General features: G+C 55.6%; 3 protein-coding genes across 4 annotated transcripts; 1 reads left to right on the top strand and 2 right to left on the bottom strand.

The window, feature by feature from the left end:
• Positions 1-86: 86 nt before the first annotated feature.
• On the top strand, positions 87-10,399 carry CKAP2L (cytoskeleton associated protein 2 like). The gene is made up of 10 exons (XM_031506723.2): positions 87-108; positions 1,254-1,429; positions 2,042-2,157; positions 3,387-3,453; positions 5,968-7,061; positions 7,496-7,688; positions 8,871-9,026; positions 9,384-9,447; positions 9,745-9,892; positions 9,984-10,399. The coding sequence occupies exons 1-10, from the start codon at positions 87-89 to the stop codon at positions 10,225-10,227; spliced, it is 2,280 nt and encodes a 759-aa protein (XP_031362583.2). The 3' UTR covers positions 10,228-10,399.
• Positions 10,400-11,299: 900 nt separating this feature from the next.
• LOC110478296 (cytosolic purine 5'-nucleotidase) lies at positions 11,300-16,214 on the bottom strand. The gene is made up of 18 exons (XM_021544845.2): positions 16,125-16,214; positions 15,631-15,704; positions 15,428-15,545; positions 15,246-15,341; positions 15,069-15,160; positions 14,921-14,978; positions 14,708-14,801; positions 14,544-14,597; positions 14,357-14,440; positions 13,549-13,590; positions 13,356-13,463; positions 13,145-13,211; positions 12,885-13,055; positions 12,654-12,705; positions 12,501-12,561; positions 12,204-12,380; positions 11,946-12,047; positions 11,300-11,846 (listed from the first exon to the last, which is right to left on the bottom strand). The coding sequence occupies exons 1-18, from the start codon at positions 16,211-16,213 to the stop codon at positions 11,799-11,801; spliced, it is 1,587 nt and encodes a 528-aa protein (XP_021400520.2). The 5' UTR covers position 16,214; the 3' UTR covers positions 11,300-11,798.
• An 896-nt stretch (positions 16,215-17,110) lies between these two features.
• SLC20A1 (solute carrier family 20 member 1) lies at positions 17,111-25,520 on the bottom strand. 2 transcript variants are annotated; one of them, XM_021544843.2, is made up of 11 exons: positions 25,420-25,520; positions 24,767-25,233; positions 24,547-24,687; positions 24,362-24,447; positions 23,034-23,130; positions 21,366-21,485; positions 19,616-19,864; positions 18,974-19,523; positions 18,554-18,739; positions 18,220-18,304; positions 17,111-17,763 (listed from the first exon to the last, which is right to left on the bottom strand). In XM_021544843.2, the coding sequence occupies exons 2-11, from the start codon at positions 25,080-25,082 to the stop codon at positions 17,602-17,604; spliced, it is 1,992 nt and encodes a 663-aa protein (XP_021400518.1). In that variant the 5' UTR covers positions 25,083-25,233; positions 25,420-25,520; the 3' UTR covers positions 17,111-17,601. The 2 variants fall into 2 exon arrangements, with proteins under 2 accessions (XP_021400518.1, XP_077645418.1); XM_077789292.1 differs by lacking the exon at positions 25,420-25,520 and having other exon boundaries at positions 24,767-25,343.
• Positions 25,521-26,976: the final 1,456 nt, after the last annotated feature.

Raw genomic sequence — 26,976 nt, 5'->3', positions numbered from 1 at the left:
GCTTTTTGGGTGAAAATCCAGGGCGTGGGGGTCCCACAGCACAGCGACCACCCTGACCATGCAGGACCCTCCAGCACTCTGTCTCCATGCCCACACCACAGCGGGGAGGTGACTGAGGTGGTCATCCCATGGTGGATCCCCAGCAGCACTGGCAGCTGCCTGAAACTGTCACCTCTCCCCAGCTGTGGCCAGCACATGGCATGGTGGGCCATGTAATAAATGGGCAGGAGATGATTCTCCTTAAAAATGCCTTTATTTAGTGAGATCAGCTTGGGTAGGGGCCCAACAGGCTGTGCACACGCCGACACTGCTTCCCAGAGGGACGCCGAGGAGGAGGAAATGCAGCTTTGTCTGCTTCACATGCAGGCGGAGCTGGGGGATCCGTCCTCACAGGAGTGGCAGGATTTTTCCCCTTCTTCCTCGCAGTCTGTGCTATGGTATAGGGTCCTCATGCTATTTGAGGTCTCTGTTGGTTAGAGCGACAGATTAAAAGCATCTCTCTAGGTACTAGGGTTCGTTGCTTACCCTTCTGCAAGTGTCCCGCAGGACAATGAGTGGTGTGGCATGACATCACATAATATCATGTGGTGTACTGTTGGTTTTGGCCCCTCTTGTTGGGCCTCAGGAGGCTCCCTTGATGGGGAAAACCTCCTTTAGCAGTTCTCTGTCCAGACTGAGAGATGCATGGGACTCTTTTCGGTCTTCAGGTTGTTGTTTTGTTGTTATCAGAAAGTTGGCACGCTGTCTATACCCAACTTAGCACGCAGGGAAACACCGCAAAATGGCTACAGGATATACAGTTGCAAGGTCTTTTAAAGTTGTTTCATCCAATTAACTCTTAAAAGGTACTTTATTTCTACCTTTCTACCTATGACTCCCTTTGTCTGTCCATGTAACTAACCTCTGCACTGTGGCTTTCCTCGTCCAATCACTCTGTGCCACCAACACTGCAGAAAATGGAGTAGATGAAGAAGAAGAAGCAGTTTGGGACAACACCCAAAGACCTCCATCTTGCCTTCATACTAAAAATTCCCAAAACCTAAATGTTTCACCCTGTGACAAACTACAATATTATCTATTATCTACTATCTATTATCTCCATTATCTATTATCTAGTTCACAGTCTGGTAGACTCTAGTCTATCTTGAAGTCTTGGAAGCTTTCTCCATGGGTGTGGCCGGGTTCCGCGCGGCACGGCGCGGCACGGCACGGCACGGCTTGTCACGCGTGTCATTGCGGCCACCCGCCTGCAGGGGGTGACTGCCGGAGGGGACGCGTTGTCACGCCCCCTGCCCTCTCAGCCAATAGCGGGGCCGGAGCCGGCGGCTGGCTCTCCCCATTGGCCATCTTGAAGAAGGCGGCGGCCAGTAGCGGCGGCGCGGCGGTCGTTGTGCCGCGGGCGCCGGGACGGAGCGCGCGGGAGCGCCCGGTGAGGGAGCCCTGGGGCTCGGTCTGAGGGGTGCCGGTACTGGGGCCTGTGGGGACACGGGAAAAGGGCGCTGTGAGGCCCCGCGGTGCGGGGAGCTGGGATCTGTGGACCCTCCGGGGCGGGTACCTTGTGGGGCGGCCAATAAGGGAGCCAGAGCCGGCATTTGGCTCTCTCCATTGGCTGCCTTGAAGAAGGCGGTGAGCGCGCGGGAGCGCCCGGTGAGGGAACCCTGGGGCCCGGTCTGAGGGGTGCCGGTACTGGGGTACTGGGGGTGCGGTGTGTGTGACTGTGAACCCGCGGGAGGTGCCCACAAAACGGGCACACTGACGCGGTTTGGGAGAAGGCAGTGTGGGAGCTGGGGGGTCGTGCTGCTCTGGGGCTCAGCGGAAGTCTTTCTTTCTTCAGACTGAGCCGTGCACAGTTGACGTGTTGAGTAGCATCACACTGTGAAGGTCAGGAAGCTTAAGCTCCAATCTGCATCTGGGCAATATCATGTGCAAGGGAGTTTCTGGAAACAGTATTGCCAGGCTCCCCAGACAGGGAGGTCAAGAGGTGTGCAATGTAGTGTTTGCGAGTAACATAAATCCACTGTCATGAGTGCACATTCTTTGAGGACTGAGACCGTCCTGTGTGCACTGCATTTCCTGTCATCTCTTTGCAGTACAACAGAGGAGCCAGCTGCAGAATTGCCAAGGAACCGAGGAAAGGCTGAAATGCACAAGTGCAATGTAAGTTAGGAGGATGTTTGGCTTGGATTAGATGATATGTAAAGTTCTGAAGTATAGCTGGCTTTCCCCCCTGGCCTGTGTACAAAGAACCAGCTCCTATCAGGGCCTCGCTGTTTGGGCTCTGACCCCACAGCACCCTGGCACCAGTCTGTAGTTACTGGCAGCAGGAGCAAAGGAATGGTTTGAGTGCTGGCATTTCCCAATGGCTGATGGTGTCTCTTCTGCATATTTTACGAGACTCTGTAAAACTTTCTAATCTCAGCTTCTGGCTCTGGCAGAACAAGCCTTGCTGCTAAAAAATTCAGATTTGGAACCAAATCTCAAGGAAAGGGTGATGGGAGTCTCGCCACTGCTTTTTAATGGCAACTTCCTGGAATACGTTAATATCAGGAAGGGGCATTTTCTGTTCATCCAGCAGGAAAATGTGAAGACAAAAAGCAGCATCAAAGAGAAAACTAGTCCCTGTGGCCAGGTTCTGGGAAACACCACTAATACGACAAAAATGAGAGAAGATTCATGACCTTTCTTTTCGGCATAGTGCAGCACTTGGGCAGAACAGAGGATGGTGCCCTCACTCTCTAGGCTCTTTCTAACAGATAACAGTTTACACAAGCATTAATCTTTGCGGAGGGCTGAGCTGCTACCCTGTAGCAGGGGGATGGGAGAACTCCACAGCTGGCTGCTAACAGAGGGCTCCAGTTCTGTGCAGAGGAGGAGGAGGGGATGACAGAACTGTGGGACCTGACAGTGGCCTGCTGTCCCACCTTCCTGCTTAGCTGCCAGTGCCTGGACAGCTGCAGGGCTTGTGGATCACCCCACTGCAGTGAACACTGGCCAGGATTCTCTGAGGCACCACTATGATCTGGAGCATGGCATGACCTCAGCTATCTGTGACACATGGGGCAGTTTGGGAGCCTCCAAACCCACTACCTGCCAGACTACTGCCTGCAGGAATCATTTTGGTTAGTTTTGTTGTCCATGGAAGTTTTGTGACAACCTTGCATGTTAATGGCTTGTGTTGCTTTTCTGTTGCCACACAAAAGAAAAATAATTAGTAGTATGTGGTAGTATTCCTTGACAGGTTTTTGATTTCTGAAAGCTACTCCTAAGATCCTGTGTCTGAGACAACCAGCAGTGGGTTAGATATTTAACTCTTCCTCCTTTTCTTATGGCTGATAAATAACCTAATAATTTGTTAAATAACCTGATAACTTACTGGACTTTTACAGACCCTTTTTAAAGGACTGGACTAATCACCTGAATCCACCCTTAGAACCAGTTTCTCAACTCAAGCCTGTAAGTACAGAGCTTTTGAGTCTTTCATGCTTTAAGTGAGTCTGGGCAGAATGGTGTGCCCTGTCACGAATTAGTGTTTTATGGCTGCTTAAAGAATCATTGGCAAAGGTATCAGCACAAGAAGGTTTAATATTAAAGTGAAAGCATGACAAAGTTCATTTTCAAGGTTCACTCTACTACTTACTGGATGGTTAAAGTACATAGAGAAAAAGGAAGCAAAAATCTAAAATCAATCCATCTGAAACCAAAACCAACCCAAAAATTATCTGTGTGGAATCTGGGGGAGTGGAGCAGGGAAAGGGAAGCGTTACTATATAAGGGAATAAGGAAGTTTGATTGAGTCACAAGATTTAGAGCAGACTGCTTGTTAATCTGAGCACTGGGCTTGACCAACAATTTAGGCCTGAAGGCTTTAATAGCACTTAAATGTAACAGCACTTAATGAATAGGTTAAATTAAATAATTTAACAAAAGATTCATATAGAATTTACTCTAGCACAATAATAACTTGCTTACAGGCCTGACTTAAAAATCTAAAGTATTTAAGAACCAAAGAAAGCCACATTCATGGAACATTTGCTCTAGCATACTTAAACACACATAGACCTAGAGAGTTTGTATAAGGTATATATCTGTGAAAAATTCCCCTTGAATTCAGTGAAGAACTCATGTTGATGCCTTTGTTTTGCTGTTGACAAAGGCAACAAACATAAGATATTAGGAAAAAGTTTTTCACAGAAAGAGTGATAAAGCTCTGGAATGGTCTTCTCGGGGAGGTGGTGGAGTCACCATCCCTGGATGTGTTTAAAAAAGGACTGGATGTGGCTCCTGGTGCCACGGTTTAGTTGAGGTGTCAGGGAATGGGTTGGACTCAATGATCTTGAAGGTCTCTTCCAACCTTATGATTCTATGAGTTCCTGACTCCAAATGGGGAACATACCACAGATTGCTAAATAGCTGGCAATGCGTCATGCATGGTTTGACAAGGAAGTGAATTTTCTCAGTAAGTTATGGTCAAACCAATCAGTAGTCAGGTTTGGATACTGGCGTTTAGAGTGACCACTGAAGGCATTAGACATGCCTCTGAGAGCACAGGGGGTTAAAAGCAGAGAACTCCCAGGGGAACTCTCTCTTCTGTTCTGGTTAGCGAAGAGTTCAGACCTCCCCTGCCCAGGGAAGGGAAGCCAGGTGGCCTGAGGCTGAGGGAGGCTGGAGCCCCAGAGAGAGAGGGGCGTGAGGGGAATGGAACCAGGCCAGCCCCCCACAGGCCAGAAGGGTGGAGAAACACTGAGATGTCCCAAGCAGCCCCCCAGAGTTGGGGGGAGAGAGAGTGAGAAAGAGCCTGTTCCACCTGGAAATTTGATATCATGTGCTGGCAGTACACCGAAGAGAAGACAGAGGTAGGGGAGAAGAAGGTGCCCAGCCTTCTGTGAGATCTCAGCTGTCCTAAGAGCCCAAAACTTTTAAGCCTTTCCTGAGAAAAAAAGGCTTTACAAAACACTACTCCTCCTAGATTTAAAAGAGAAAAAAAAACAGTCTAAGACCTGAGATGTTAAAAGAAGAAATCCTAAGTAGGAGGAGATGATGGAATGGCCTTAGCTAGATTTTTCTTGTATAGCCATAGGTTGAACCAATTTCTCCTGCAACACAAGAGACTACATTTTCAAGAGGATGCAATAACTTGAGCCAAGACAGTGTAGGAGTAGAGTAAGCAGAGAAAAAAATTGAGAAGGGTGTAGTAGTGCCCTCTGTCTTCAAGGAAGAAGATCTCTGTTCTCAAGACCCTCAGCCCCAGGGGAGGAGAAAATGGAGGAGACTGTTTGTCCCAAGATGAGAAACTGTTGTTCTTTTAGTCCTTAGCAAAGCATCCTTAAAAGGAACCCTATGAGCAGTTTCAGTCCATGCATGGTGGTGAGAGCACTGTATCATAGAAAAGAAGGTATCACAATAGCAGATTTTCTCCAGGTAGTTGCAATTGTGTTTCCTAGGGGTCTCTAGTACAGGAGAGACTCCTTTCTCCCTTGATGAACTAAAAATTAGTTATCTGAAAGGTGGTGACTTGATCAAGAATTCAGAGTTATTTCTCAGTGTATTTTAGGAGAAATTAGATAGGGGAGAGGAGGAATGTTTTGAGGAGGTTTTCATTCTAGATTCTCTGTGTTTTTTTTATTATAGTAGTAGAGTAATAAAGCTTTTTCCTTTGTTTTTAAGCTCAAGCCTGCTCTGCTCTGTTCCTGATCACATCTCACAGCACTGATTTAAATAAAGTGCATTTTCATGGGAGCACTAGCATTGCACCAGCATCAAACAATGACAGTCAACTAGCTGTTTTTCAAAGTTGGGCTTAGTTAGGAGTTTCAGTTTGGGAGACTGCTCCTTTGCCCATGTTCTGGTGGGTGTTGTGTTATTGTCCTGTTGACAGCTGCTTTGTCACACGACTGTCCCCTGGGCAAGCTGTCAGGGTCTGACCAAGCTATGTTCTCCTTGGACCTGACGCCTGCTTTGTCTTTCCAGGTTAACAGGAACAAGAAAGATATTCTTGGGACTGTGATGGAGGATGCTCAAGAGATTGGCAAGCTTGGAGCCAAATCCACACAGCACACTTGCCACACTGCTCTGAAGAAGCCTTCAAATACATCTCAGAGAGCAGGAGGGGTGTGTCCAGTGCAGCCAGGGAACAATGCGATGTTTCCTGCATCTGTACAGACTAGAGACATGCTCCCATCTTCAAGCTCTGGTCAACTAAATCCAGGCAGGAGCCAGAAGTTTGCACAGGAGTCTGTCACTGCAGCAGAACCTCAGGTGGGAAGTGACCACCCTCTTCCAGGAGCACCTCACACCCTGAATGTGGGGCTGCAGGACAGGCTTGTCTGCAACAAGGAAAACCTCAGCCCACAAGCCTCCACATCCTCAGAGCTGATCAACACTTTCCAACCTAGTGAAAACAGTCTTAAGAAGGAGAGAGTCTTGGTCCACAGGCAATGCCCAGCTCTAATGTCAAGACCCATTCTGGGTCCAAAAGGCAGAACGAGTAACCACCAGCCTAAGGAAAACCCAATTCTGGATAAATTTAGGAAAGCCCTGCCAGAATCAAAGAGCATGTCTCAAAATACAACTATCAGAACTCAGCCACTGCAGCCCTCTCAGTTCCTTCCTACTTCTGCTAATTTGATACATAAAAGCCCAGGGACAAAGCAGGGAGAAAGGACTGCTGTGAGGCAACCTGTCACAGCTCCAAGGGGAAGTCTTAAGCAGCACAGCCAGCCTCACCCAGTGAGATTTCCTGCCAAGCCTCCCACCTTGGGCAAGCCCCAGGGGAGCACAATCCTGAAATCCAACCTGAACCCAGGTGTCACTTTGCCATGGCCAAGGCCCATGCTTAAAGAAGTGATGGGCAGGAAGGACATGAAGGTGATGCCTCCTCGACACATGGCAGCATCCCAAGGAACAAGTCACCCAAACCAGTCTCCCAGCATACACAACTCCAAAACTCACATCTCTGAGGATGATTTGAGAAGTAGGAGAGAACAGCTTAAACCAGAGCTGTCCAAGGCAAGTGGCATGCAGGCTAGGCGCGTTCCAAGGATCCCATCAGCTCCAGATCGTAAGTAAGTGGCAGCTCTGGCCGCCTGGGTCCTCCCTCCATGAAACCAGCAGAGTTTAAAGGGTTTAACTGGCTGAGTCAGCACTATCCTGCTGAAAATTGAATCCAAAGTCTTTTATCAGCCCAAGCTTGTTGGGAGGTTGGTGCTCTGAAAAAGATGGGGTTGGGGATAGTGTTGATTGGCACTCTGGGTTCCTCTCCCACCAATTCAGTAAGTGGAAGGAGAGTGTGTGGCCACTCTCCTGCTTTGGTCTCAGGGCTTCTGCTTGAGAGTGTTTTCCTTTCCCTGTCTAGAGCTCAGGTGTGTTTCTGAGATAGCAATACTGATTTTTTAAGCACCTGAAGTTGGCTAAAGGAAAACTGCAAGGAAAAACAGCCAGCTCTTGCCAAGCTACTGTCTGCTGGGGTGGTAACTGTGATCTCTCCATCCTTGGACAGGAAAGAGCTGGAGGAATGGGTGGCATCCAAAGGCAAGACCTACAAGCGGCCACCGATGGTGCTGCTTCAGAAGCAGGCAGTGAAGCCATCCTGCATAAAGGTCAAAGCAAAGGAGAAACAAGAAAATCCAGAGAAGCGCTGCCAAGAAAAGATCAACAATATATTAACTGAATGCCAGAAGCTCATTGAGGAGGTGGGAATAGGAAAGGAGCTGCTTGAATGAGCTTTTCCTGTCCTGAAGCATGCCATGGGATGAGGGCCATGTCCCTCCAGTAGCTAAGAGGGATTGGGAACAAGTGTTCAGTTGCCAGAGGGGAAACATAGGAAAATAAAAATCCTCATAAAGTTATGGGTAGGCCAAAGGCATGCAGTGAGTTGTGCTGACTGGGAGAATGGAGAGATACCCTGTCAAAAACAACAGGTTTAACCCCAGCCAGCAGCCAAACCCTGTGCAGCTGCTCAGGCAGTCCTCCACCAGTAGGACTGGGGAGAGAATCATAAGGGTAAAAGGCAAATAATTGATGGGTTGAGGAAAAGACAGTTTCATTGGGAAAGCAAAAGCTGCACACACAAGCAAAGCAAAATATCAACTCCCTCCCATGCCCAGTTAGGTGTCCTACCAACTCCAGGAGAGCAGGGCCCCATCACATGCAGTGGCGAGTTGGGAAGACAAACTGCATCATTCCAAATGTCCCCCTACTTTATATACTGAGTATAAGGTCTGGAATGTCTCTTTGGTCTGTTGGAGCCACCTCTACCACCTCTGTTGGTGTCTCCTCTCAGCTTCCCACACATCCCCAGGCTCCTTGTGTGGCAGCATATAAAGTAGAAAAGGTCTTGGTCCTGTCCAAATCCTGCTCAGTAATAATGAAAATATATCTTATCATCAATGTGTTTATCACAAATCCCAAGCACAACCCCATACCAACCACTGGGAAGAAAATTAATTCTACTCAACCAAAGCCAGCATGGACCTTGTGTGTGCCACTGACAGCGTCCTGGAACCTGGCAGTGCAGTCTGGCAGCAGTAGCCCAGGCTGATTGAGCCAGCTTGAGGTAGATCCCTGGTGGGTAACTTGCTGAGAACACTGACCACTAGCCCTGCTCCAGGGTTTACTGTCCCTAATTAATGCCAGCACTGGAGTCTATCCTTCGACACCTTCCTGGAATCCTAGACACAATTATCCAGGGGGAAGGTAGAGGCACGACAGTTTTTACCTGCCATGGTAATGTAGGAGATTTGCAAAGCTAGACTTTTGAGGCCCTCCTCCTGGTGAGTGCTGGGAGCTGTGGTCAGGCACAGACTGCTTCCTGGTGCACATGCTTGTCTGTGCCATGGACACCTTTCTTCAGCCCCTTACCCTTCTCCTTGCAGGGTGCCCATGCAGAGGAGATCTGGGAAATGCTGTCCCTTGTGCCCCAGGCAGAGAAATTTGCCAAATTTTGGATCTGCCAAGCAAAGCTGCTGGCCCGGAGTGGCCCCTTTGATGTGATGCAGCTGTATGTAGAAGCAGTCTGTGCTGGGGCTGAGGTGAGTGGGACATGGCACCTCCCTATGTTCCCTGTCTCCGTTCTGGAGGGCTTCCTCGAGATCCAGGCGCCAGGTTTTGGAATGAGCTTAGCAACATTAGCCTCTGGTGAAGAAGTCCTTTAGAGCTGCCAGTCCCATTCCATGCTGCAGGATGTACCCATGCAGGGTGGGCACGCAGCCATCTGTGCTGTGTACTGATGGATCCCGCTGGGCAAAGGGGCATACTGCAGCCTCTTCCTGCTGTCCTCAGCATAGGCTGTTGCAGTGCAGCAAAAGCCTTTCCTCCTGTTCAGCTGTAACTCTGCTTTCCATTCCCATGCTAGACCTGCCCTGACCCATGTTCTGCTTTTCCTGCAGCCAATTGAAGAGGTCAGAAGAGCTGCTATAAATATTTTGAAGAATGGAGGCCAAAAACTGGAAGGTAACCCGAGTGTTGTGGGGCTGACTGGAGCACTGGCCGGTGGGGGTTCCCTGGTGTTGCCAGCCTGGAGGCAACACGGTTTACAGTCTGTCCCAGCACTTCGTGTCCCTCCTGATGAGTGTTGTTAAGGCCTGGAGGCCTGATCTGAAAAACGGGACACTTACTCTGTCTAGCCTAGGGAGGGTCCTGGCCTGGCAAGCCTCTGCAGGTGGGCACTCTGCCCCTGTCCAGAGTGCCGAGGTGTAATCCCTTGCCTGTGGCTGCTGCAACTGTGTTGCCCTTTTCCTTTCCTGCCAGGAGAAAAGGCAGAGGAACTCATTCTTCAGGAGGCTACCACGCCTTGTCCAGGTGAGAGGCAGTCCACAGTGTCAACTCCAGGCCTGGTGGGGAGACCCATGACCTCCCTTCCCTCCTCAGTGAAGTTACAAGTTACATCTGCATGCAGGTAAGGCTGAACCTCCTGCTCCAGGTAGCACATATCCTCTATGCCAGTGGTCCTCTGCAGAGTTTACCCAAGGCTCTTCTTCTCTGCACAGAGGAAGGAAGTTCCTGGAAGGCTCAGAATTGAAATTTGTAACACCCGTGCGGCGCTCACAACGGATTGAGAGGGTTGGGAGTCACTACCCAGAGATGCTGAAAGACCATGACCCTGTGGTGTCATCCCTTAGTGAAATTCTGGATGCTGAGGAGGAGACTTGCTTCTTCTTCCGTAAAAACAAGGCTTTGCCAGAAGTGACAGAGCTGGAGGGTTTGAGTTCATATTCCCCCAAGAGCTCCTGAGAGGTTCCCAGCAGGTATAAGGCTGCCTGCCCACTGTGCTGCCTCATACGCGCTCCCTAGACTGCTCTTGCTGTCCCACATATGTAGAGGGGAGGGGATGGCAGAGAATAAGCATGTTTTAAATATCTAATTGCAGTTTTAAACATCTATAAACATTAAACTTTGCAGTGGACATGTGTGTGGGCTGGTGAGTGGTGTGGAGACACCAGCTGTGTCTCGTGGGATTGTGTCCCCCAGGACTGCCCTCAGCTCCTCTGCCATGACACACACTTCTGGTTTTTCTGCTGTAGAATGGCGTCAGTTGGATTACAATGGTCCAGGCACCTCCCAGTGTCTGGAAGCAATGTCCTGAGCAATTTGCACTGGAACAGTCTTGTGCCCCACCTGGACAACATCTGTATGTCCCCTACTGAGAGGCAGACCCAGTGTCTGTAGGCACAGGTGGTAGCAATGGCTGTACCTGAGCAGCTGGGGGACCTGTAGTGTCCCAGCAGCTTCTGTGCAGGCTTCCAGGCTGACAGCAGAACCAAGGGTTGCAGAGGACCTTGGGGTACAGCAGGCCAGGTCCCCAGCTCCTGGGGACAGATGAGCCCTGTAAATGCACGCAGGCCGCCTCTGCTGCTGTCCCTGCACTTGGAGCAGGCAGCAGCACAAGGTACCAGGCAAGAGCTTGGAGGTACTCTCTGCTGTGAATAGTGACCATAGGGCAGTTGTGGAAGGTGGGGGAGCCCTACTGTCATCGACCCAGCCCCAGCAAGCAGTGGTCCTGGCCCCATCATGCCCTTTCCTCTTCTCCCTCACCCCAGCCTTGGTTCAGCATCTCTATGGATGCTGGCAGAAGTCTCAGAGCAGTGTCCCAGAGTTCTGGCATGGGGCTGGCTCCACTCTGTGGAGTGATGCTGGCCTGGCCCCCTCTGCAGAGATGGGGATAGCTCGGGGCTGCCACCTTCTCCCTAGGAGCTTGTGCTTGTCCCAGCTGCTGGGCAAGGACTTGGGGACTGCCCTTTGCCCCCACCTCTCAGGTGCAGGGACAAAGCAGTTTTCCTTTAAAACCAATTTTATATCTCTGCGGTGCCAGGAGTTTTGAGTATCTTTTATAAATAGAAAAGGGTAGAAAGAAAAGAAGAACAGCAGATGCAGGGGCAGGTGTCACTTCCAGAGCCCCCCGCTCCACCCAGCAATGCAGTGCTCGTGGCCAGGCCCAGAGGCTAAAGGGGCAGGAGCTGCTGGGACCCCGGCTGCTGCAGTGGGGCTTCCAGTGATACTGCAGTAGTGGCACCGCCTGTTCACCCTGGTGTTGGATGCCCTCAGGCTGGCATTGAGCTGGTGGAAGAGGAATGAGATAAAGGAGCACCAGGTAGATAAGAATTCAAGGGGCAAGAGCTAGCAAACCTGGGGACCCTCTCCTGACTCTGGGCAGTCAGGAGAAGGTCCCAACTGCCCAGGGACAGGTGTGACAAGGGCTACCAGCCGTGCTGTGGCCACCAGAGGTGGTAGCTGGCCATGAGTGCAAGTGGTCCAGGGCCACTCAATGTCCTCCCATGGGCAGCATGACAGCAATTGCGTTGTGCTCAGGCTTCTCCATCATCTTCCTCCTCCCCACTTGAGTCCTGGGGGACCTGAGGCAGTGCAGAAGGGGCTCAGTGGGCACAGGACCCCAAGGGCATCATTGTAGCAGGATGCTCATGTCCTTCTGCCCCTCTGTTCCTGTCACCCACCTGCTGGCCAGGGCCACCATGCTGGGCCAGCCAGGGAGGAAGGGCAGTGACTGCATCCCCTGAGTCCCGGTGAGAGTGCTCCACCGTTGACTCATGGGCCATCTGCAGGGGGGTGGATAAGGCTCCCAGAGAGAGGCTGGCACCAGCCAGCCAATGGCTTGGGTGCCCACCCAACACCTCTATCAGTCCCATGCCCCCTCAGGCAGGGAGGGAAACTGAGACACAGTGGGTGATGAGCAGGGCCTGGGGGCTGCGTACCAGGACAGGGGGTGCCCGGAAGAGGTAGCTGAAGGGGTAATAGAGAAAGTTGATGAAGGAGGCAGCATAGAGGTCTGCATAGCGCATCAGCTGGTTGGCAAAGAGCGTCTGACGTGAGCCACAGCGGAACAGGCTGCCCATCTTCCCATAGCACATGTCCATCTCATGTGTAACTTTCTGTGGGTGCAGCAGGACAGTCAGGGCACCCGATGGCCCCTGCGGGCCCCCCCCAGAGGAAGTTGTGGCAGGGGGTTGAGCTGAGCTGTGTGCCAGCAGGCACAGTGCCCTGGGTGTCACCTGGATCCGACGCTTGATGGAGCTGATGTCTGGGCGCTCACTACTGCCACTGTCCAAGTGCCTGGAACGGAGCAGACCCGGCTTAAGGGCTCACCTGGAGGGTTCCCTACAGGTGCTCCTATCCCTGCCTGTTTCCCACCCCAACCGACTCACTGGTACAGCTCGGCCAGGAAGAGATCCAGGCTCCGCAGCTCCTCAAACAGCTCTGCAAGGGCAACAGGGCCAGTTCAGTGCAGGAGCATCACCCACTGCCCAGCATAATGAACAAAGAGGGTCAGGGCATGGCCCACTCAGGCAGTTTGGCCATCAAAGGGTGTAGGAGGCTCCAGGCCACCTCCTCCCCTTGAGTGGTAAAGCCTGTGTCCCCAATCTGGCACTGCTCACCACTCTTCTCTGTCCAGACCTGCAGCTCACGGGCCAGCTCGGGCACCACCAGAAAGGTGCGCCAGCCCTGCCGCTTCTTGGATTTGAGAATGTCACCAAAGATGTGGTCCCCCATGTAGAGGATGTCTTTGCCCTTCACACCCAGGAGGTCACACACCACATCTGAGGAGCCTGTGACAGCCAGGGGTCACAGTTGTGGGGGTGGGCATGTCCCCCTCTGCTGCCCACAGAGCCCAGACAGAGCCCAGCTGGCTGCTTACCACCGGAGTAGACAGCACAGTGCTGGAGAGGGCCAGTGTATGTCCCCATGCGTAGCTTCCCTGTGTCCTGCAGAACAGAGACACTGTCACCTGTGCCTCCTTGGTGTCCAATCAGCTGTGAATCTACCTTGCTGTGCCCACAGGACCCCCCTCAGTGCCTAAGCAGTGCCCACCACCCCAGCTAGCCCTGCAGCAGGGAAGAGGTCCCCACCGTGTCAACTTGGCGCAGGACGGTGCCCTCAGCAAAGAAGAGGGGCTTGCGGGTGTCCACCACGATCAGGTCAAAGTAGGACCTCCAGGGGCGCCGTGGGACATCAGCCTGTGGATGCCAGGGCAGGAGTCAACAAGAGGATGCTGATCACACCCTGTGCCCCCCACCCAGCCCACACTGGGGACAGACTTACCTTGTCCTCATTGCTGAAGTCGAACAGATAGGACATGATGGCCTGCAAGGACATCTGGCATCATCACTGCTGCCCCCAGGCAAGGCATTCCTCTCGGGGTCTGGAGGTCAAGGTGACTCCGAGAATGCAAAAGTCCTTGCTTCCCAGCCCATGCAGCCAAAGAAGAAGTCGGAATGCCCAAAGTAGGGTCGGCTTCTCAAGGTTGTTTATTTTTCTTATCTCTAACACGCTTTCTCAAGGAGCTGCGGTCTGTCTAGCAGGTCAGTCTGTGGCAGACTCCCACGCCCTTGGGCTGGTGTTACCACTTTATACCAAAAATTACGTGTACTATGTTTACAATAATGTGCCAATATCTGTCATTTACGTTGGACAGTGTGTCTCTACCTTAAACCAATAGAAAAGTGTCACCATCACAGCAAGACATGGAGGGCAAGGAGAAGGAGATGGTCAGGACACGCCCAAATCCCTCCATCTTGTCCCCTTGAACCCCTTCTTCTAAAACACTAAAATTCTACCTTTTCACCCTATGTTAATCCAACTACCACACTACTCAAACCCTTGTGGCTTGTAATTCCTCATACAAAGTTGGCAGTTTTTTTCCACAGGCTAAAATCTAAGGCACAGGTGTGTTTGACTTCATACCAAGGTCTCCGAGCCCCCTGCCAGGGTCTCAAGACAGCCACGGCAGCCAGAGGGAGGTCCTGGGTTCCCACACAGACCCTGCCTGTGCTTCAACACAGCCCCTCTGCCTCCCCCATGCAGGGCAGGCTGCACCTGGTGGTGGGGGACATGGACACCCCCTACTCACATCAGTGTAGGTGTAGTCACTGTTGGTGGCCAGGAAGACCTTCCCCACCTCCTTCATGCGGCTCAGCAGCAGCGGCACACGGGGCTAGTGAGGGGCAAGTCAGTGATGAGAAGCGCAGGTGGGGCCACAAGGAATTGACTGAGGGGAGCAGAGTAGGGAGGGGTCCCTAGGGGTCTGTACAACTCACATCCTTCACCACATATTTCTCCAGGTTCTCTAGCGTCTTCTCCTTGAGGCAGCCCTGCAGAAAGAATGGGGTGGGGCTGGCCAAAATCTCCCAGGGTGTGCGTGTGAGAAAACCCTGTCACTCTCAGCACCCAGCACCACCAGCCCCTTGTCCATTGCACCCACAGAGAGGTGGACATGGTCCATGGCCTCGCGCACATCCTGGTACATGCTGCGGAAGGACATGAAGAGGTTCCCATGCTTGTAGCCGGTCTCACAGCTGCAACAGTCAGGAGTGGAGGGGGTGAAAGGGCTGCCCTGCTAAGGGAAGCTCCACCCAAGATTTACACCTGTCCAATCCAATACCAAGCCCCCACCCACCCACCACCTCCCTCTTACTTGACATATCTGGAGCAGTTGGTGAAAAAGTCCACGAGACAGGCATAGAGGTGGGCCTCTGTGAGGGAGGGGGTTGTGAGAGGGGGTGCAGGGCAGGACAGCACCCTAGAGTGGTGGGAGGGCCAGGGCAATGGGGGTTCTCACTCACCTGTGAGGTTGAAGAGGGTGTTGAGGATGTGGAAGCGTTTCATGTCATCCCGCTGGATGAACTTGTTGGGGTAATAGTGGAGGATTTCGGCTCTAGGGAGAGAGCACGGAGCTGCACTCCACCCTGAGGGACCCCCAGCTTCCCCCTGCCCCAGGGGTGGTGAATTCCCAGACTCACCCCTTGAGGAAACGGAAGCCATGGGCACAGACCAGCAGGTTCCCGTGGGAATCCACCTTCAGCAGGTTCCCATACAGGGCATCAAACACCAGACCCCTGCATCACACAGCTGTCAGTGGGTGGGGGGCTCACTTCCCCTCCCCTCCTGTCTCTGGTCTCTGGGACCCCCTCCACAAACTGACCGGGTGGGGAAGGTAGGGTCATATTTGTAGGCAAGGATCTCAGGAGGGTACCCAATGGCAACAAGGTGCTCCAGCAACAGAGTGAAGGCCAGCTCCTCGTAGTCAGGGGACTTGTACACTGCAGGGGGGAAAAGGGTATGTGGGCAGGGGCTGGGGGAATCCCACCACTACCCCACCTGGCTTTAGGGGCCCCCAAAACGCACTGGCCAAGGTGTAGTCCATGTCAAAGCCGAAGCACTTGATCTTCTCCAGCGCCAGGCTCCGGTTGACGAAGATCCTGGGGGTGACCACAGGGGGAATTATGGGGTGAGGAGAGGTTTAGGGCTGGGGGTGGCACAGGGGAAGAGATGGAATCGTGTTTCCTAAGCCCAGTCCGTGGTCAGTGCTCTGGAAGGGTTGTGTGCTCATCACAGCCCAGGGCCTCCACAGCAAGTTACTGGAGCAGAGAAATGGGCTGTGGAGCTGGAAATGGAGCTGGAGTTGGAAGGGGGGATAGTAAGCCCCTGTTTGGACCTGCCCCCACCCCGGCATGTCGACATGACATCCAGGGCCTCTGCCCCCTCCCGTACCTGCACCCCGAGGCCCTTCCTTCGGGTCCTGCTCCCCTCCCTACCTGTCCTTCCCCAAGCCCCGGCCCCGCATCCCCAAGTCCTGCTGCCCCCATCACTCGTCAATCCCCCCGCAGTCCCCAGCCCACCGGTGCTGGCAGTCCCTCCGCAGGGCCCGGGGGTCGCCCTGCCCCGGGCCCCGGGCCGCCGCTGGGCCCCGCTGGCCCTCGCTGCCCATCGCCACCGCCTCCGGCCACCGCCTCCGGCCGCCGCCGCTTTAACGGGGCCCGGCGGCACCGCCCCGCCCCGGGGCGGCGACCCCAAATGGGGCGGCCGTGCCCCCGTGCTCCCCCCGTGCGGTGCGGACACCTCTTCACGCGTGGCTCCCGCACACGGGGAGTGCTCCCTGTGCCCTCCCCGAACGGGGCTCCGCGCTCCTCGGCGCCGTCCCCCCACCCCGGAGCCCCGGGCTGCAGTTTGCCCAGCGGCACCGCTGGCAGCGGGCAGCTCCCGGCGGCGAATCATTAACTGGGGTCAGGGACCGGCCCCGCCGCCGCCCCGGCGGGCGCTGCGTGTCCGCCCCAGCCTCCCACCGGGGGAGATGGGGAGGACGGAGCGGCCCCGGCCCGTGGGACACAGGGATCCCCGCCCCACGCGTCCCCACGCGGTACATAAAGCGCCTCTCGAAACCCTCGTGTGCCGCCCCCCGGGACCAGCCCCCGCCCGCAGCCCTCCCGGCTGCCCCACCGAGGCTCTTGCGACACCCGGGGGACGCTGACGTGGGGCCCCGGGCCCGGCCTTGACCCAGCCGGGGGGAGCATCCCTCAGCACATGGAGGACAGAGTGTCCCAGGGCTGCGGAGGGACGGATACAGGCCCGGACACACACCCACACATCGCCCCACACGGAGGATAGGGCTGCCGAGCGGGCAGGAGCCACCCCCAGGTGCACGGCCCCGATAACCCCGGCGCACGGCTGTTTACAGCCCCGCCCATGATACAGCGGGCACGTGGGGCTCTTATCTTTATGCCCAGCTCCCTCCTGGGGCCCAGGGCCAAGGTAGGGGAAGGCTATGGGGCAGCATTTGGGGCCCCCACCATATCCCAAATCCCCAGAACCACAGGCAGCACCGGCGTACGAAGAAAATCTTTATTAAGTCCGAGGTAGCAGCAGTGACAGGGGGCCAGAGGGCAGCCCCCCCAGGACCCCCGAGCAGGATGGTGTCCACAGCACTACAGCAATGGAGGCAAAGCTGAACACTGCACAGCCTGCAAAAGAGGACTCCCCAGCCCTTTGTTCCAGGGCAGGCAAGGACCAACCTCTGTCCTTCCCCCAAGAAATCACTACCAGGGGATCGGTAGAAGTGAGAAAGTGGCCCCCAGTAACTGCTTATCTACAGCTACAGCAGACCAGGGGGGTCACCTGGGGGCAGATACAGCCCTGGCAGTGCACCCCCATAATGTTAGCGCCAAGACAGTTATATTAAAAAAAAAAAAAAAAAAAAGATACTTCAGTGACAGCACTGTGCGCAGATGGGCGCAGCCGCCACCCCACAGCAGGCAGCTTCAGTGGCTCCTCGAGGGAGGACAGCAGTGGGAAGCAGGAGCAGTGGGAGCCCTGGTGCCCTCACACCTTCCGGAGGGCAAACTTGAAGACAGCCATGATGGCAGCGCTTATGAGGCCGGAGATGGGGACAGTGACAAACCACGCCATGAAGATGTTTCGGAAGAGGCGCCAGTCCACTGCCTTCCTGGAGCGCAGCCAGCCCACTGAGACAACTGAGCCCACCTGCACAAGGAGTCAGGGCACAGCTCAGCACCAGAGCAGCCATCTGCACCTCCAAAATGTGCTCCTTCATCCCTCAGGCCAGAGCCCTGGGTCCTGCTCGAGCCTGTGGGGACCTCACAGAGCACAGGCAGGCAGTGCAGGGCCAAGAGTTGCCACCCCAGAGGGGTGACAGGACCAGGATGCCACAGCACTTGGGCTCCCATGGCCTCTTGGCAGAGCCTAGGGGACCATTAAAGGGGTTTTGTTCTCCCATGATTTCCCGAGTGCCCCAGAGACCCACCCTGAGGCTGGGCAGCTGCTGCCACCTCACATTGAGATGCAAGCAGCAGAGCTGGGAGCTGACAGTGGCCAGTGGCCCAGAGCAGGGCCTCCCACACAGCTCAGTCCTATGAGCACCAGGATTTGGGAACACTGTGCTCACACTGAGCCAAAGCCAGCCCCCGCTACCCCTCCTACCTTGCAGTGGGTTGTGCTGATTGGGAGGCCGACATTGGAGGCAATGACCACTGTCAGTGCTGATGCCAGCTCAATGCTGAAGCCACTGCAGGGACAGAAAACAGATCAGAATAGGGGCACTGCATACCCCAAAGCACCCGGGGGCTCAGCTCAAGGCAGCAGCTTGGCTCTCCACACCCCCAGATGAACCCCCCAGGATGCAGCGAGGTGTTGGAGCCATGCAACCCCAGGTCCACCACTGAAACCCCCAAGAGAGAATGGAGAGGGGCTCCTGGAGCAGAATGCAGCTCTCAGGCTGCATGGAACCTCTTCTCTGCTCCACAGTAGCCCTTACCTGGATGGTGTGATGGGAGTCAGGTCCTTCCCCATCGTCTGGATGACTCTCCTTCCCCAGATCCACAAGCCAATGCAAATCCCTGCACTCCCATAGAGAAGCAGCCAGATGGGAGTTGCCGCCCTGGTAGCCACATCGCCCGTCTGATAAACCAAGAAGAGTGCAACCAGGGGCCCAATGGCATTGCTGGAAGAGAAAGAGGATCTGGTCTAGAGGGCCAGAGGCTCTTAGCAAGATAGAACATCCCTGGAAGTATGCAAGGCCAGGTTGGATGGCACACGGAGCAACCTGGTCAAGAGGAACATGACCAGGCAGGGAGTTGGAACAAGATTTAATGTTCCCTCCACCCAAAACTATTTGGCGATTCCATGATTCTGTGAGCACTAGCCCCAGGTAGCAGCCTCCCTGGCTCCCACTAACCTGACATCATTGCCACCATGAGCGAAGGAGCCAAAACAGGCTGTGAGGATCTGCAAGAACTGGAAGAGTAGAGCCACCTCTGGCTTGTCCTGCTCATGCCACTCTTCCAGGGAGCTACTGCTGCCCTTGCGGTCGCTGGCACCCAGCTCTGCCTGGGCTGTGTTCAGGTCCACGTCTGCAGCCGCGTGTGCATCTGCCACTGCGTTGCAGTAGCTCGTGTAGCTGTCCATGCGGACCCTCTTCTTAGTGTCCACCACAGACCAGCTGAGCTTCTCCCCCTCCTCGCTGTCCCTGGCACGCAGAGAGTCCAGAGGCATGCCACAGATGGCCATGGTGTAGGAGGTATAGCTGTTATTGCGCCGCAGGGGCTTGTCCCCCGAGTCCCCCATGCAGTCCCCCATCTTGGCTAGGTGCAGCTTGTGCAGCAGCTCCTTGTAGAGGCCGGAGTCCTTATGCACGGTGTGGTACTGGTACTGCCCACCTGAGCCCAGCTGGTGGCCCACTGCCTGGCTCAGGTGGACCAGGTTGCCATTGGGCAGCCGCACAGCTCCTGCCAGCAGGGACAGCGGGTGTAGGGGTCAGCACCAAGGGCTGCCTGGGGTTGGGGAAGTCTTACGACCCAAATCACCCCCTGCTACTCACCACTGTCGATGCTGGTTTCCTTCAGGTCGAGGCTGGGAAGCCTCTCCTGTTCTGGGGCCTCCTCCAGCTCCCCCAGGTTGAAGGAGACCATCCTCTCCTCCACCACTGCCCGGGGTGGGGTGGCTGACCCTGCATCACCAGCCGCACCCTTGGCATCCCCCAAGGGCATCTTGGCCTCCTCTTGCTCCTCCTTTGGACAAACATTCTTCTCCATCAAGGGGCTTTCAGAAGGACTTGATTTTATCTCTCCTGCAAAGAGGGCCAGCCACCATCAAACCCCTTTCCTCCACTGCACCCAGTGCCAGCAGCAAGCCCACACCCCTTGCCACTCAGATTTATGGCAGACAAATAAAATTTACAGCTCCTCCGCATCCTGAACTTTGGAAACTGCTGGACAGTCACACCTTGTCCTGGGCACAACAGCCAAACCATCTAAGCCAGCTCATCCCCTATTTTTAGACACCCCCACCCACACAGGGTGTGGTGAACGCATTCATGGGGCTTTTATGTCAGTAATGTCTAGTGCAGAGGTTCCTCTTTGGGCCATGTTTGTCCCATCCCTGTGGGCAGTGGGATGCTCTGGAACCACTTCTGGAGCGGCTATGACCCCTGAAGCTGACAGAGAGGCGCCCAGAAGAGCTCAGCTCCTCTACCAGCCCAGCAGCTCCAGCCTGGGCTCCTCTCCAGCTTCCACTGGTGGATGACAAACCCAAACAGGAGCTGGTCTCCACCCCGCAAAGGCAGCCTGGTTTCCTGTCCACCCTGGGGAGCCAAACCAGCAGCACCAAGCTGTGGAACCTGAGGCTGTTCCTCCGCCTCTAACAGTAAAAGCATGTTTTCTCCAGGTGAAAACATGAGGTCAGCTCCTTCAGACAACAACCAAAACCGCCTTCTTGTCATAAACATGACCATTTCCCTGTCACTTTGTTTGTCTTGGGGGCTGGGTTGTGGCATCAACCCTTCATCCTGGCATCCGATCCCAGCAAAACTGTCTCCCCCTGCATGCCCATCTCCTCCCAGGGATGCTCTGGGCAGGCAGGGAGCATGTCTGATAGGCAGAAGAGCCCACCTCAGCTCACAGGCAGGAGTTAAGTTAAACAGCTGGAGGATTGTCAAGAGCAGCCATAAAGCTGTTAGTCACACCCCAATTACAATAGCACAGCAAGGACATCCCCTCATCACCAACTCCCAAGGCCCCAGCTTGCACACATCATTGATATTCAGGGCCACATGCAGTTCTCCAAGCACTGCTCCAGAGGCAGAGCTCCAGGCTGATCCTTTGGATGCCTTTCAATATAGTGTTTTGGATTTTTTGCTACAGGGAAAAGATTTCGTCAGCTTTAAACTTGTGATCTGCATCAGTCAGGCCAAGGATTGCTCAGCAGGTATGAGAAGATTAAAGGTTATAACAGGCACGTTGCCTCTTGCCTTCTCTCTCCTCTATTAGAGCGAGACAAGCTGTCTGATACTGCCCACAGCTCCAGGAGAGATCACCCTGCAGATCAGTCAGCCCCAGATGCTGCTCAGCAGCACAACCCTGCTCCTGGGGGGGGTTTTGGGTGCCTGGGTTAGGAGCAGGCAGAGCCCAGTGTGGTGAGTGCCCCAGTGACTCAGAGCCGGTTAATCCCCAAGTGAAGATGAGGATCTGTTAATAACAGCCCCACAGCTAACGGGATCTCCCACTGGGAAGAGAAGCTGGTTAGCCAGAGCGTGCCCTTCCCCAAGGACTGCAGAGGGATGTGGTACTTACGGTCAATTTTCTTCTTCATTCTTGGACATACAAAGAACCAGACGATGAGAGCACAGACAACAGCACTCCCCGCCGAAATTAGGAGGATACCCCACAGAGGAAGTTTGTCAAAGCCCAGCACTAGGAAATAAAACAACGGATCTTTGAAAACCTCTGGGCAAAACCCTCCTTAATATACGACTTTGGTTTTCCCAGGCATAGGGACTCCATCACCTGCAACAGCCCTGAGCTAATCCACCTGCCAGGGAGAAACACTGCTGGGAAGGGATCACTGACCATGCCGAGACCCCAGGTACACTCTCAGCCCCACAGGTCATATCCCTTCAGCAGCTGGCCCTTCACAGCCCTTTCCCCCAGCCAAACCCTGCAGAGTGGTGCATGCCCCAGGCTCCACACAGCTCTTGTCTCCTCATTTGCTGCAATGTCAAAAGAAAAAACACCTCCCAGTGTGGCTGCTACAGCACCAGTGCTGCTTCCCTGCTCCAGAGAGGACATGGACGCTTGAGCTGCTCCCACCCAGAGCTCTCCAGCCCCTGCAGCTGCTGGGGAGAGCAGCTCTTCTGCTCCAGGGGTCAATGGGAATTTAGGCTTTATGGCATCTGAGGTGATACATGACCCACTTAGGAGCAGTCTCACAGGCAGCCTGACTTTGAGCAGAGGACTGGCACCATACAAGCCCAGGCAGGGCATCAGGCGCTTGTGACTATCCAAACCCTGCATGTGCTGCTGCAAGCAGTGACTTACTGCTCCTGAAGCAGCCCAGACACCTCAGCCAGGCAGAGGTCTGCCTGCAAACCCTGTGCTAAAGCGACCTAGAGCTCACTCAGCAGTTCAGGGCTCAGGATAAACACAGATCCACTTTGGACATGCAAAGTTATCAAGTGATTTTGGAGCAGCCCCAGTGCCCCCAGCAGCACCACTGCAGGCCTGTCCTCCTCTCCCCCATGCTGGAGAGCTCGGAGAACCTGACATCCCTCCAAAAAATTTTCCAGACACTGTTTACAGAGTAAGCCCTGCCAGAGCCAGCACTGCCTGCCCGCATCCCACCTCCAGAGGCTCCTCCACAACAGGAAACCCACACTCAGGCCGAGTCATCCCAGCAAACAACGGAGGTGACGGAGCCTCTAGCTCCACGGGCAAATCCACCTATCCCTGCTGAGCCCCCACTTAGTCCTGCTCATGACCTGTCTCCAGCAGCACAGCATCTTAGTTTGGCTTTTCCACCTGAAGCTCAGACTCTGCAGCACACAGCTCTTCTCGACAAGAGTAATTAGCTTGTTTTTAGGGACAGGATGAACCAGGAGGCACAGACCCGTTCCCGGCTCCTAGCCCCACTGCTGGCAGCCTGAAGAGCCTCTTTGGCAGCCAGCAGATACCCGAGTTCTAGCACAGGTAAGAGAAGGGAAGGGGAAGTCATGTTATTGGCCAATCCTGGGAAGTCTAAGGAGAGAGGTCTGGAGGAGTTTAGTTTGAGCAGGTCTCTTTGGTTGGGCAACTACCTAGCCCAGAGAGTGCAGGCTAGCCTGCCGCCTTCCGTAACCGGCACAGGCCAGCCGCCTTCTAGGAGATCTCAGCCCTGTAAAGCAAAAAAGGGGTAAATCGTGCATTTAATAGAGGCTTTAGAAAGAATTCCAAAATTCAGCTTCAAGCATTCTGCTGTGCACTTACAGGGCGCCCCAGTGTACATGATGGAGAAGAGGTTGATTCCCACAGTGCAAGCATAGAAGACGGGCAAAGCTCGCAGGCCGTTGGGAACAGGATCTGCCTGGAAAACACAAACCAGTGCTGCAGAGAGGTAGACTGGGGGCTGTGCAGCAGCTTAGCAACAGATTCTTTCCAGAAGGGGTTTGTGCCCTCAGTCACCTACAGATGACAGCGCCCAACAGCCTTTAGGGAACAACCCACGGTCAGATGGCCCCAGCCTCGGAGGGCAGGAGGCAGCACAGCACCTGGATCCCACACAGCTCCCCAGAGAGCTAGGGCAGGCCCAGCCAAGGGTTCCAGCACTCCCAAGCCCGGAACAACTCATCTCTAGCTGGCTTCTGAACCCTTTCCCTGGCCCCCCAAACTGCCACCTACACTTACATTTTTCTTTCCATTCCCCAAGAACTTTCAAAGCTTTTACCCCTTTCCAGCTGACTTGAACAAAATAAAAAGTCCATTAGTCACAAAGGAGCTTATTTGACCACATATCTGGCAGCAAGGCCCTCACCCAGCAGCAGGAGCATTTAATCCCCACTGCTGCCCAGCAATTGGGATTTGGCATCAGGACAGGCACACCAAGCCTTCCTGAATGCCAAGCAGCACGGAGCAACCAGACTGTTCAGCACCAAGATGGAGCGTGACAGGGCCAGCCACACTTTGGGAGTCTGGTTGTACAAGGTTACTGTGACAGTGGTGATGCTGAGCTGTTTCAAAGGGCTGATAAGATCTTAACATCTCTTCAATCATTAAGAGGTAAAACTTAAAGGAATTCAACCTCAGATATGCAGAATAAAATGCTGGAGCTTCTCTGCATAGCTAGGGTCTCAGGTGGAAGGAATGTGGTTTCCCCAGCCTCAGGAACAATTCTGTCCCTCCCAGCTGAGGAATGCCATGGCTGTGGATAACCACCTTCACCTGCAGCCTACCTCATGGAAAAGAAAAAAAGTCCTTACACCAGGATTTTGGAAAAGCCCAGCTGACAGCCCTGGTCTTATCAATTCTGAGCTACTTCATTACTGGGAAACAGGGCTGCTCCTGCTGAAGCCAGGCAAGACAAACCCCCATGTTTCAGAGGGGAGATGATGCCCCAAAACCCTCCAAGTCCACTCTGTCGAGTGGCCACAGGCCCCATTTTCCCACTACTTCAGCTCCCAAAGGGCTCCCCTGATGCCAACATATACACCCAGGATGTGCCAGGAGAAGCCCTGGTGACCATAGACCAACCAACAGGTCCATTGAGAGCAGCCACAAAGAGCCCCAAAGTACCAGAAAACAGGGCAGATAGCCTTTACCTTACAGAGGATGAACCTCTGGACGAGGAAGAACAGGACAGCAGACATGGTGCCCGAAAGAAGGGGTGAGATGAACCAGGACAACACTAGAAAGTGGGAGGCACAGTCAGCATCCTGCTGCTGGAAAAAGAAGCCCAGGGACACATGGGGTCCGTGGCTGGGGTGGTCCTGCTGGCTGGACTTACCAATCTTCAGCAACTCGGACCACTTGACACCTTCTTGCCCTTGGGCCACCAGTGAGAAGCCAATGGTCGCTCCAACGATGCAGTGGGTACCAGAAATGGGGAGCTTCAAGAATGAAGCCATCAGCTGCCACACAGCAGATCCTGCAGAAGAAGCAGCCTGCTAAGAAAGCCATCACCCTGGGACACAGTGCTCCTACACTGAGACCTCCCTGTGCCTTACCAGACATGGCGCTGATCGAACCTGCCATCAGCAGCTGCTCTGTGGAGTTGTACATCTCGACATCAATCAGACCCTTCCGGATGGTCTCGCTGACCTTGGCTCCCAGCAGGACAGAGCCCACCGTCTCAAAGATGCTGGCCAGGATGCAGGCCTGCCGCAGGGTCACCACCCCCGAGCCCACGGCCGTGCCGAAGGAGTTAGCCACGTCGTTTGCGCCAACAGAGAAGGCCAGGACGAAGGCAATGATGAAACCCAGGACCAGCATCCAGAGGAAGTCAGCCATGGGGGCGGTGAGCACCGCGGGGGTCGACTCCATGGCGGGGACGGGGCGATGGGTTAATAAATTAGGTTTCAAATTAAATAGAGGGATCGCTATAGGGCTCGGGGAGACCGCGACGTCCTACGGGCCCGTCGGTCGCAGGGGATGGGGGCCGGGTGCCGCGCCATGGTCTGCGCCGCTCGTCATCCTGCGGGAAAGGCAGAGCTGAGCACCGCAGGAGCAGGCACTCACCGGGCGAGCACCGGACGAGCAGAGCGCGCGCAGGGCGAGCACCGGCCCTTCCCGCCGCCGGTAACGGCCGCTCCCGCGCGCGCCACCGCCCCCTCCCGCCGCCATGCGTGTGTGCGCGCGCCTGCCCGTCACCTCCGCTCACCGGCTGGGCCGCGCCGGCCGCGCCAACCAGGAAGCCGCAGCTGCGGTGCCGCTCTGGCCCCGCCGCCCTCGGGGCCGCTCCCCGCCGCTGCCGGTCCCCGCCGCCGCCGGTGCCGGTCCCCGCCGCCCGGACTGCCGCGGCCGCAGCGCCCGGCGCCTTTAACACCGCCCTCCGCCCCACGTGACCGCGGCCCCCGGCCCCTCCGGCCCGGCTCCGCCCTCGCTGCCCATTGGCCCGCCCGCCGGGGCAGGGGGCGGGGCCGCGCCGCCATTGGGCAACGCCGAGCACGGAGCCGGGCCAGGCCCCGCCCCCGCGCGGGCAGCGCGCCGGAGAACCACGTGCGCGCCGGGGGAGGGACCGCACCGGGACGGCTCCGGGACGGCACCGGCACCGGCACCGCACCGGCACCGCACCGGGACGGCACCGGCACGGCTCCGGGACGGCACCGGCACCGCACCGGCACCGCACCGGGACGGCTCCGGGACGGCACCGGCACCGCACCGGGACGGCACCGGCACCGCACCGGCACCGCACCGGCACGGCTCCGGGACGGCACCGGCACCGCACCGGCACCGCACCGGGACGGCTCCGGGACGGCACCGGCACCGCACCGGGACGGCACCGCACCGGCACCGCACCGCACCGCACCGGCACGGCTCCGGCACGAGAATGGCATGGCCTGGCACCGGCACGGCATGGCCCAATGTGGGCTCTGCTCTAGTGTGGCACGGGCACAGCCCAGCACGTGTGAGGGCTCAGGCTGGGCTCCAGCACAGCCTGACACAGTTTGGCATGGATGTGGGGATCCGTGTGGGTCTGGCCCACATGTGGAACAGTTCTGCTCAGCTCCAGCATGACCAGCCTCTGCCAGGCACAGCAACAGTGCTGCACCAGCTCAGGCGGGCACTGAGCTGCTGAGCGCTGGGCTGGCACTCCAGTGTGCCTCAGTCCCATGCCAGTTTGAACTGGCAGCAGGCATGGGCCTTGTGCCTGCACTGATTGGGACCAGCACCAACCCAGGGGCTCCCACCGGCCTCAGCAACCACACGTAGGGACTGAAACCAGCAGCCACCAGCATCCAGCTGAGTGGTGGCAGGTCAGGGGATCCTGCAAGATCCCAGGAGGTTCCCGGGAGGTACTGCAGGGTCCCCCCAGCACGTCCAGCCTGGGTGACACAGGCAGGGGTGAGCCCCTCCAGTGTGCAGCCATCTGTGCACGCGTGTGCACATCACACGCGAGGGGCATGCGTGTGCCCTGAACAGGGGGAGCGCCGGTGCCCGTTCCCATCTCGGGGTGATCATTGCCCAGCAGGAACCACGGCTCAGTGGTCAGAGGCCACGGGCAGCCCCAGGGCAGGGGTTGGCCGGCACGGGAAGCTGGGGTGTCTGGCCAGGGGTTGTGCCGCCCCACGGGTCAGTGGCTGAGGGCTGGCCACGGCCGGGCCATCGCGTCACGGGGACGCTAGTGACAAGGGCTTGCAGATGGCACCGGGTACGGGGGGAAGTGGCCAGGGTGCCCCAGCCCTGCTGCATGGCTGCCCCTGCGTCACCCGGCCAG

The sequence above is a fragment of the Lonchura striata genome, chromosome 32 (assembly GCF_046129695.1).
Source record: "Lonchura striata isolate bLonStr1 chromosome 32, bLonStr1.mat, whole genome shotgun sequence".
NCBI lineage: Eukaryota > Metazoa > Chordata > Aves > Passeriformes > Estrildidae > Lonchura > Lonchura striata.
Note: the sequence above shows the minus strand (reverse complement) of the source record. Positions and strands in the feature narration are given on the sequence as shown.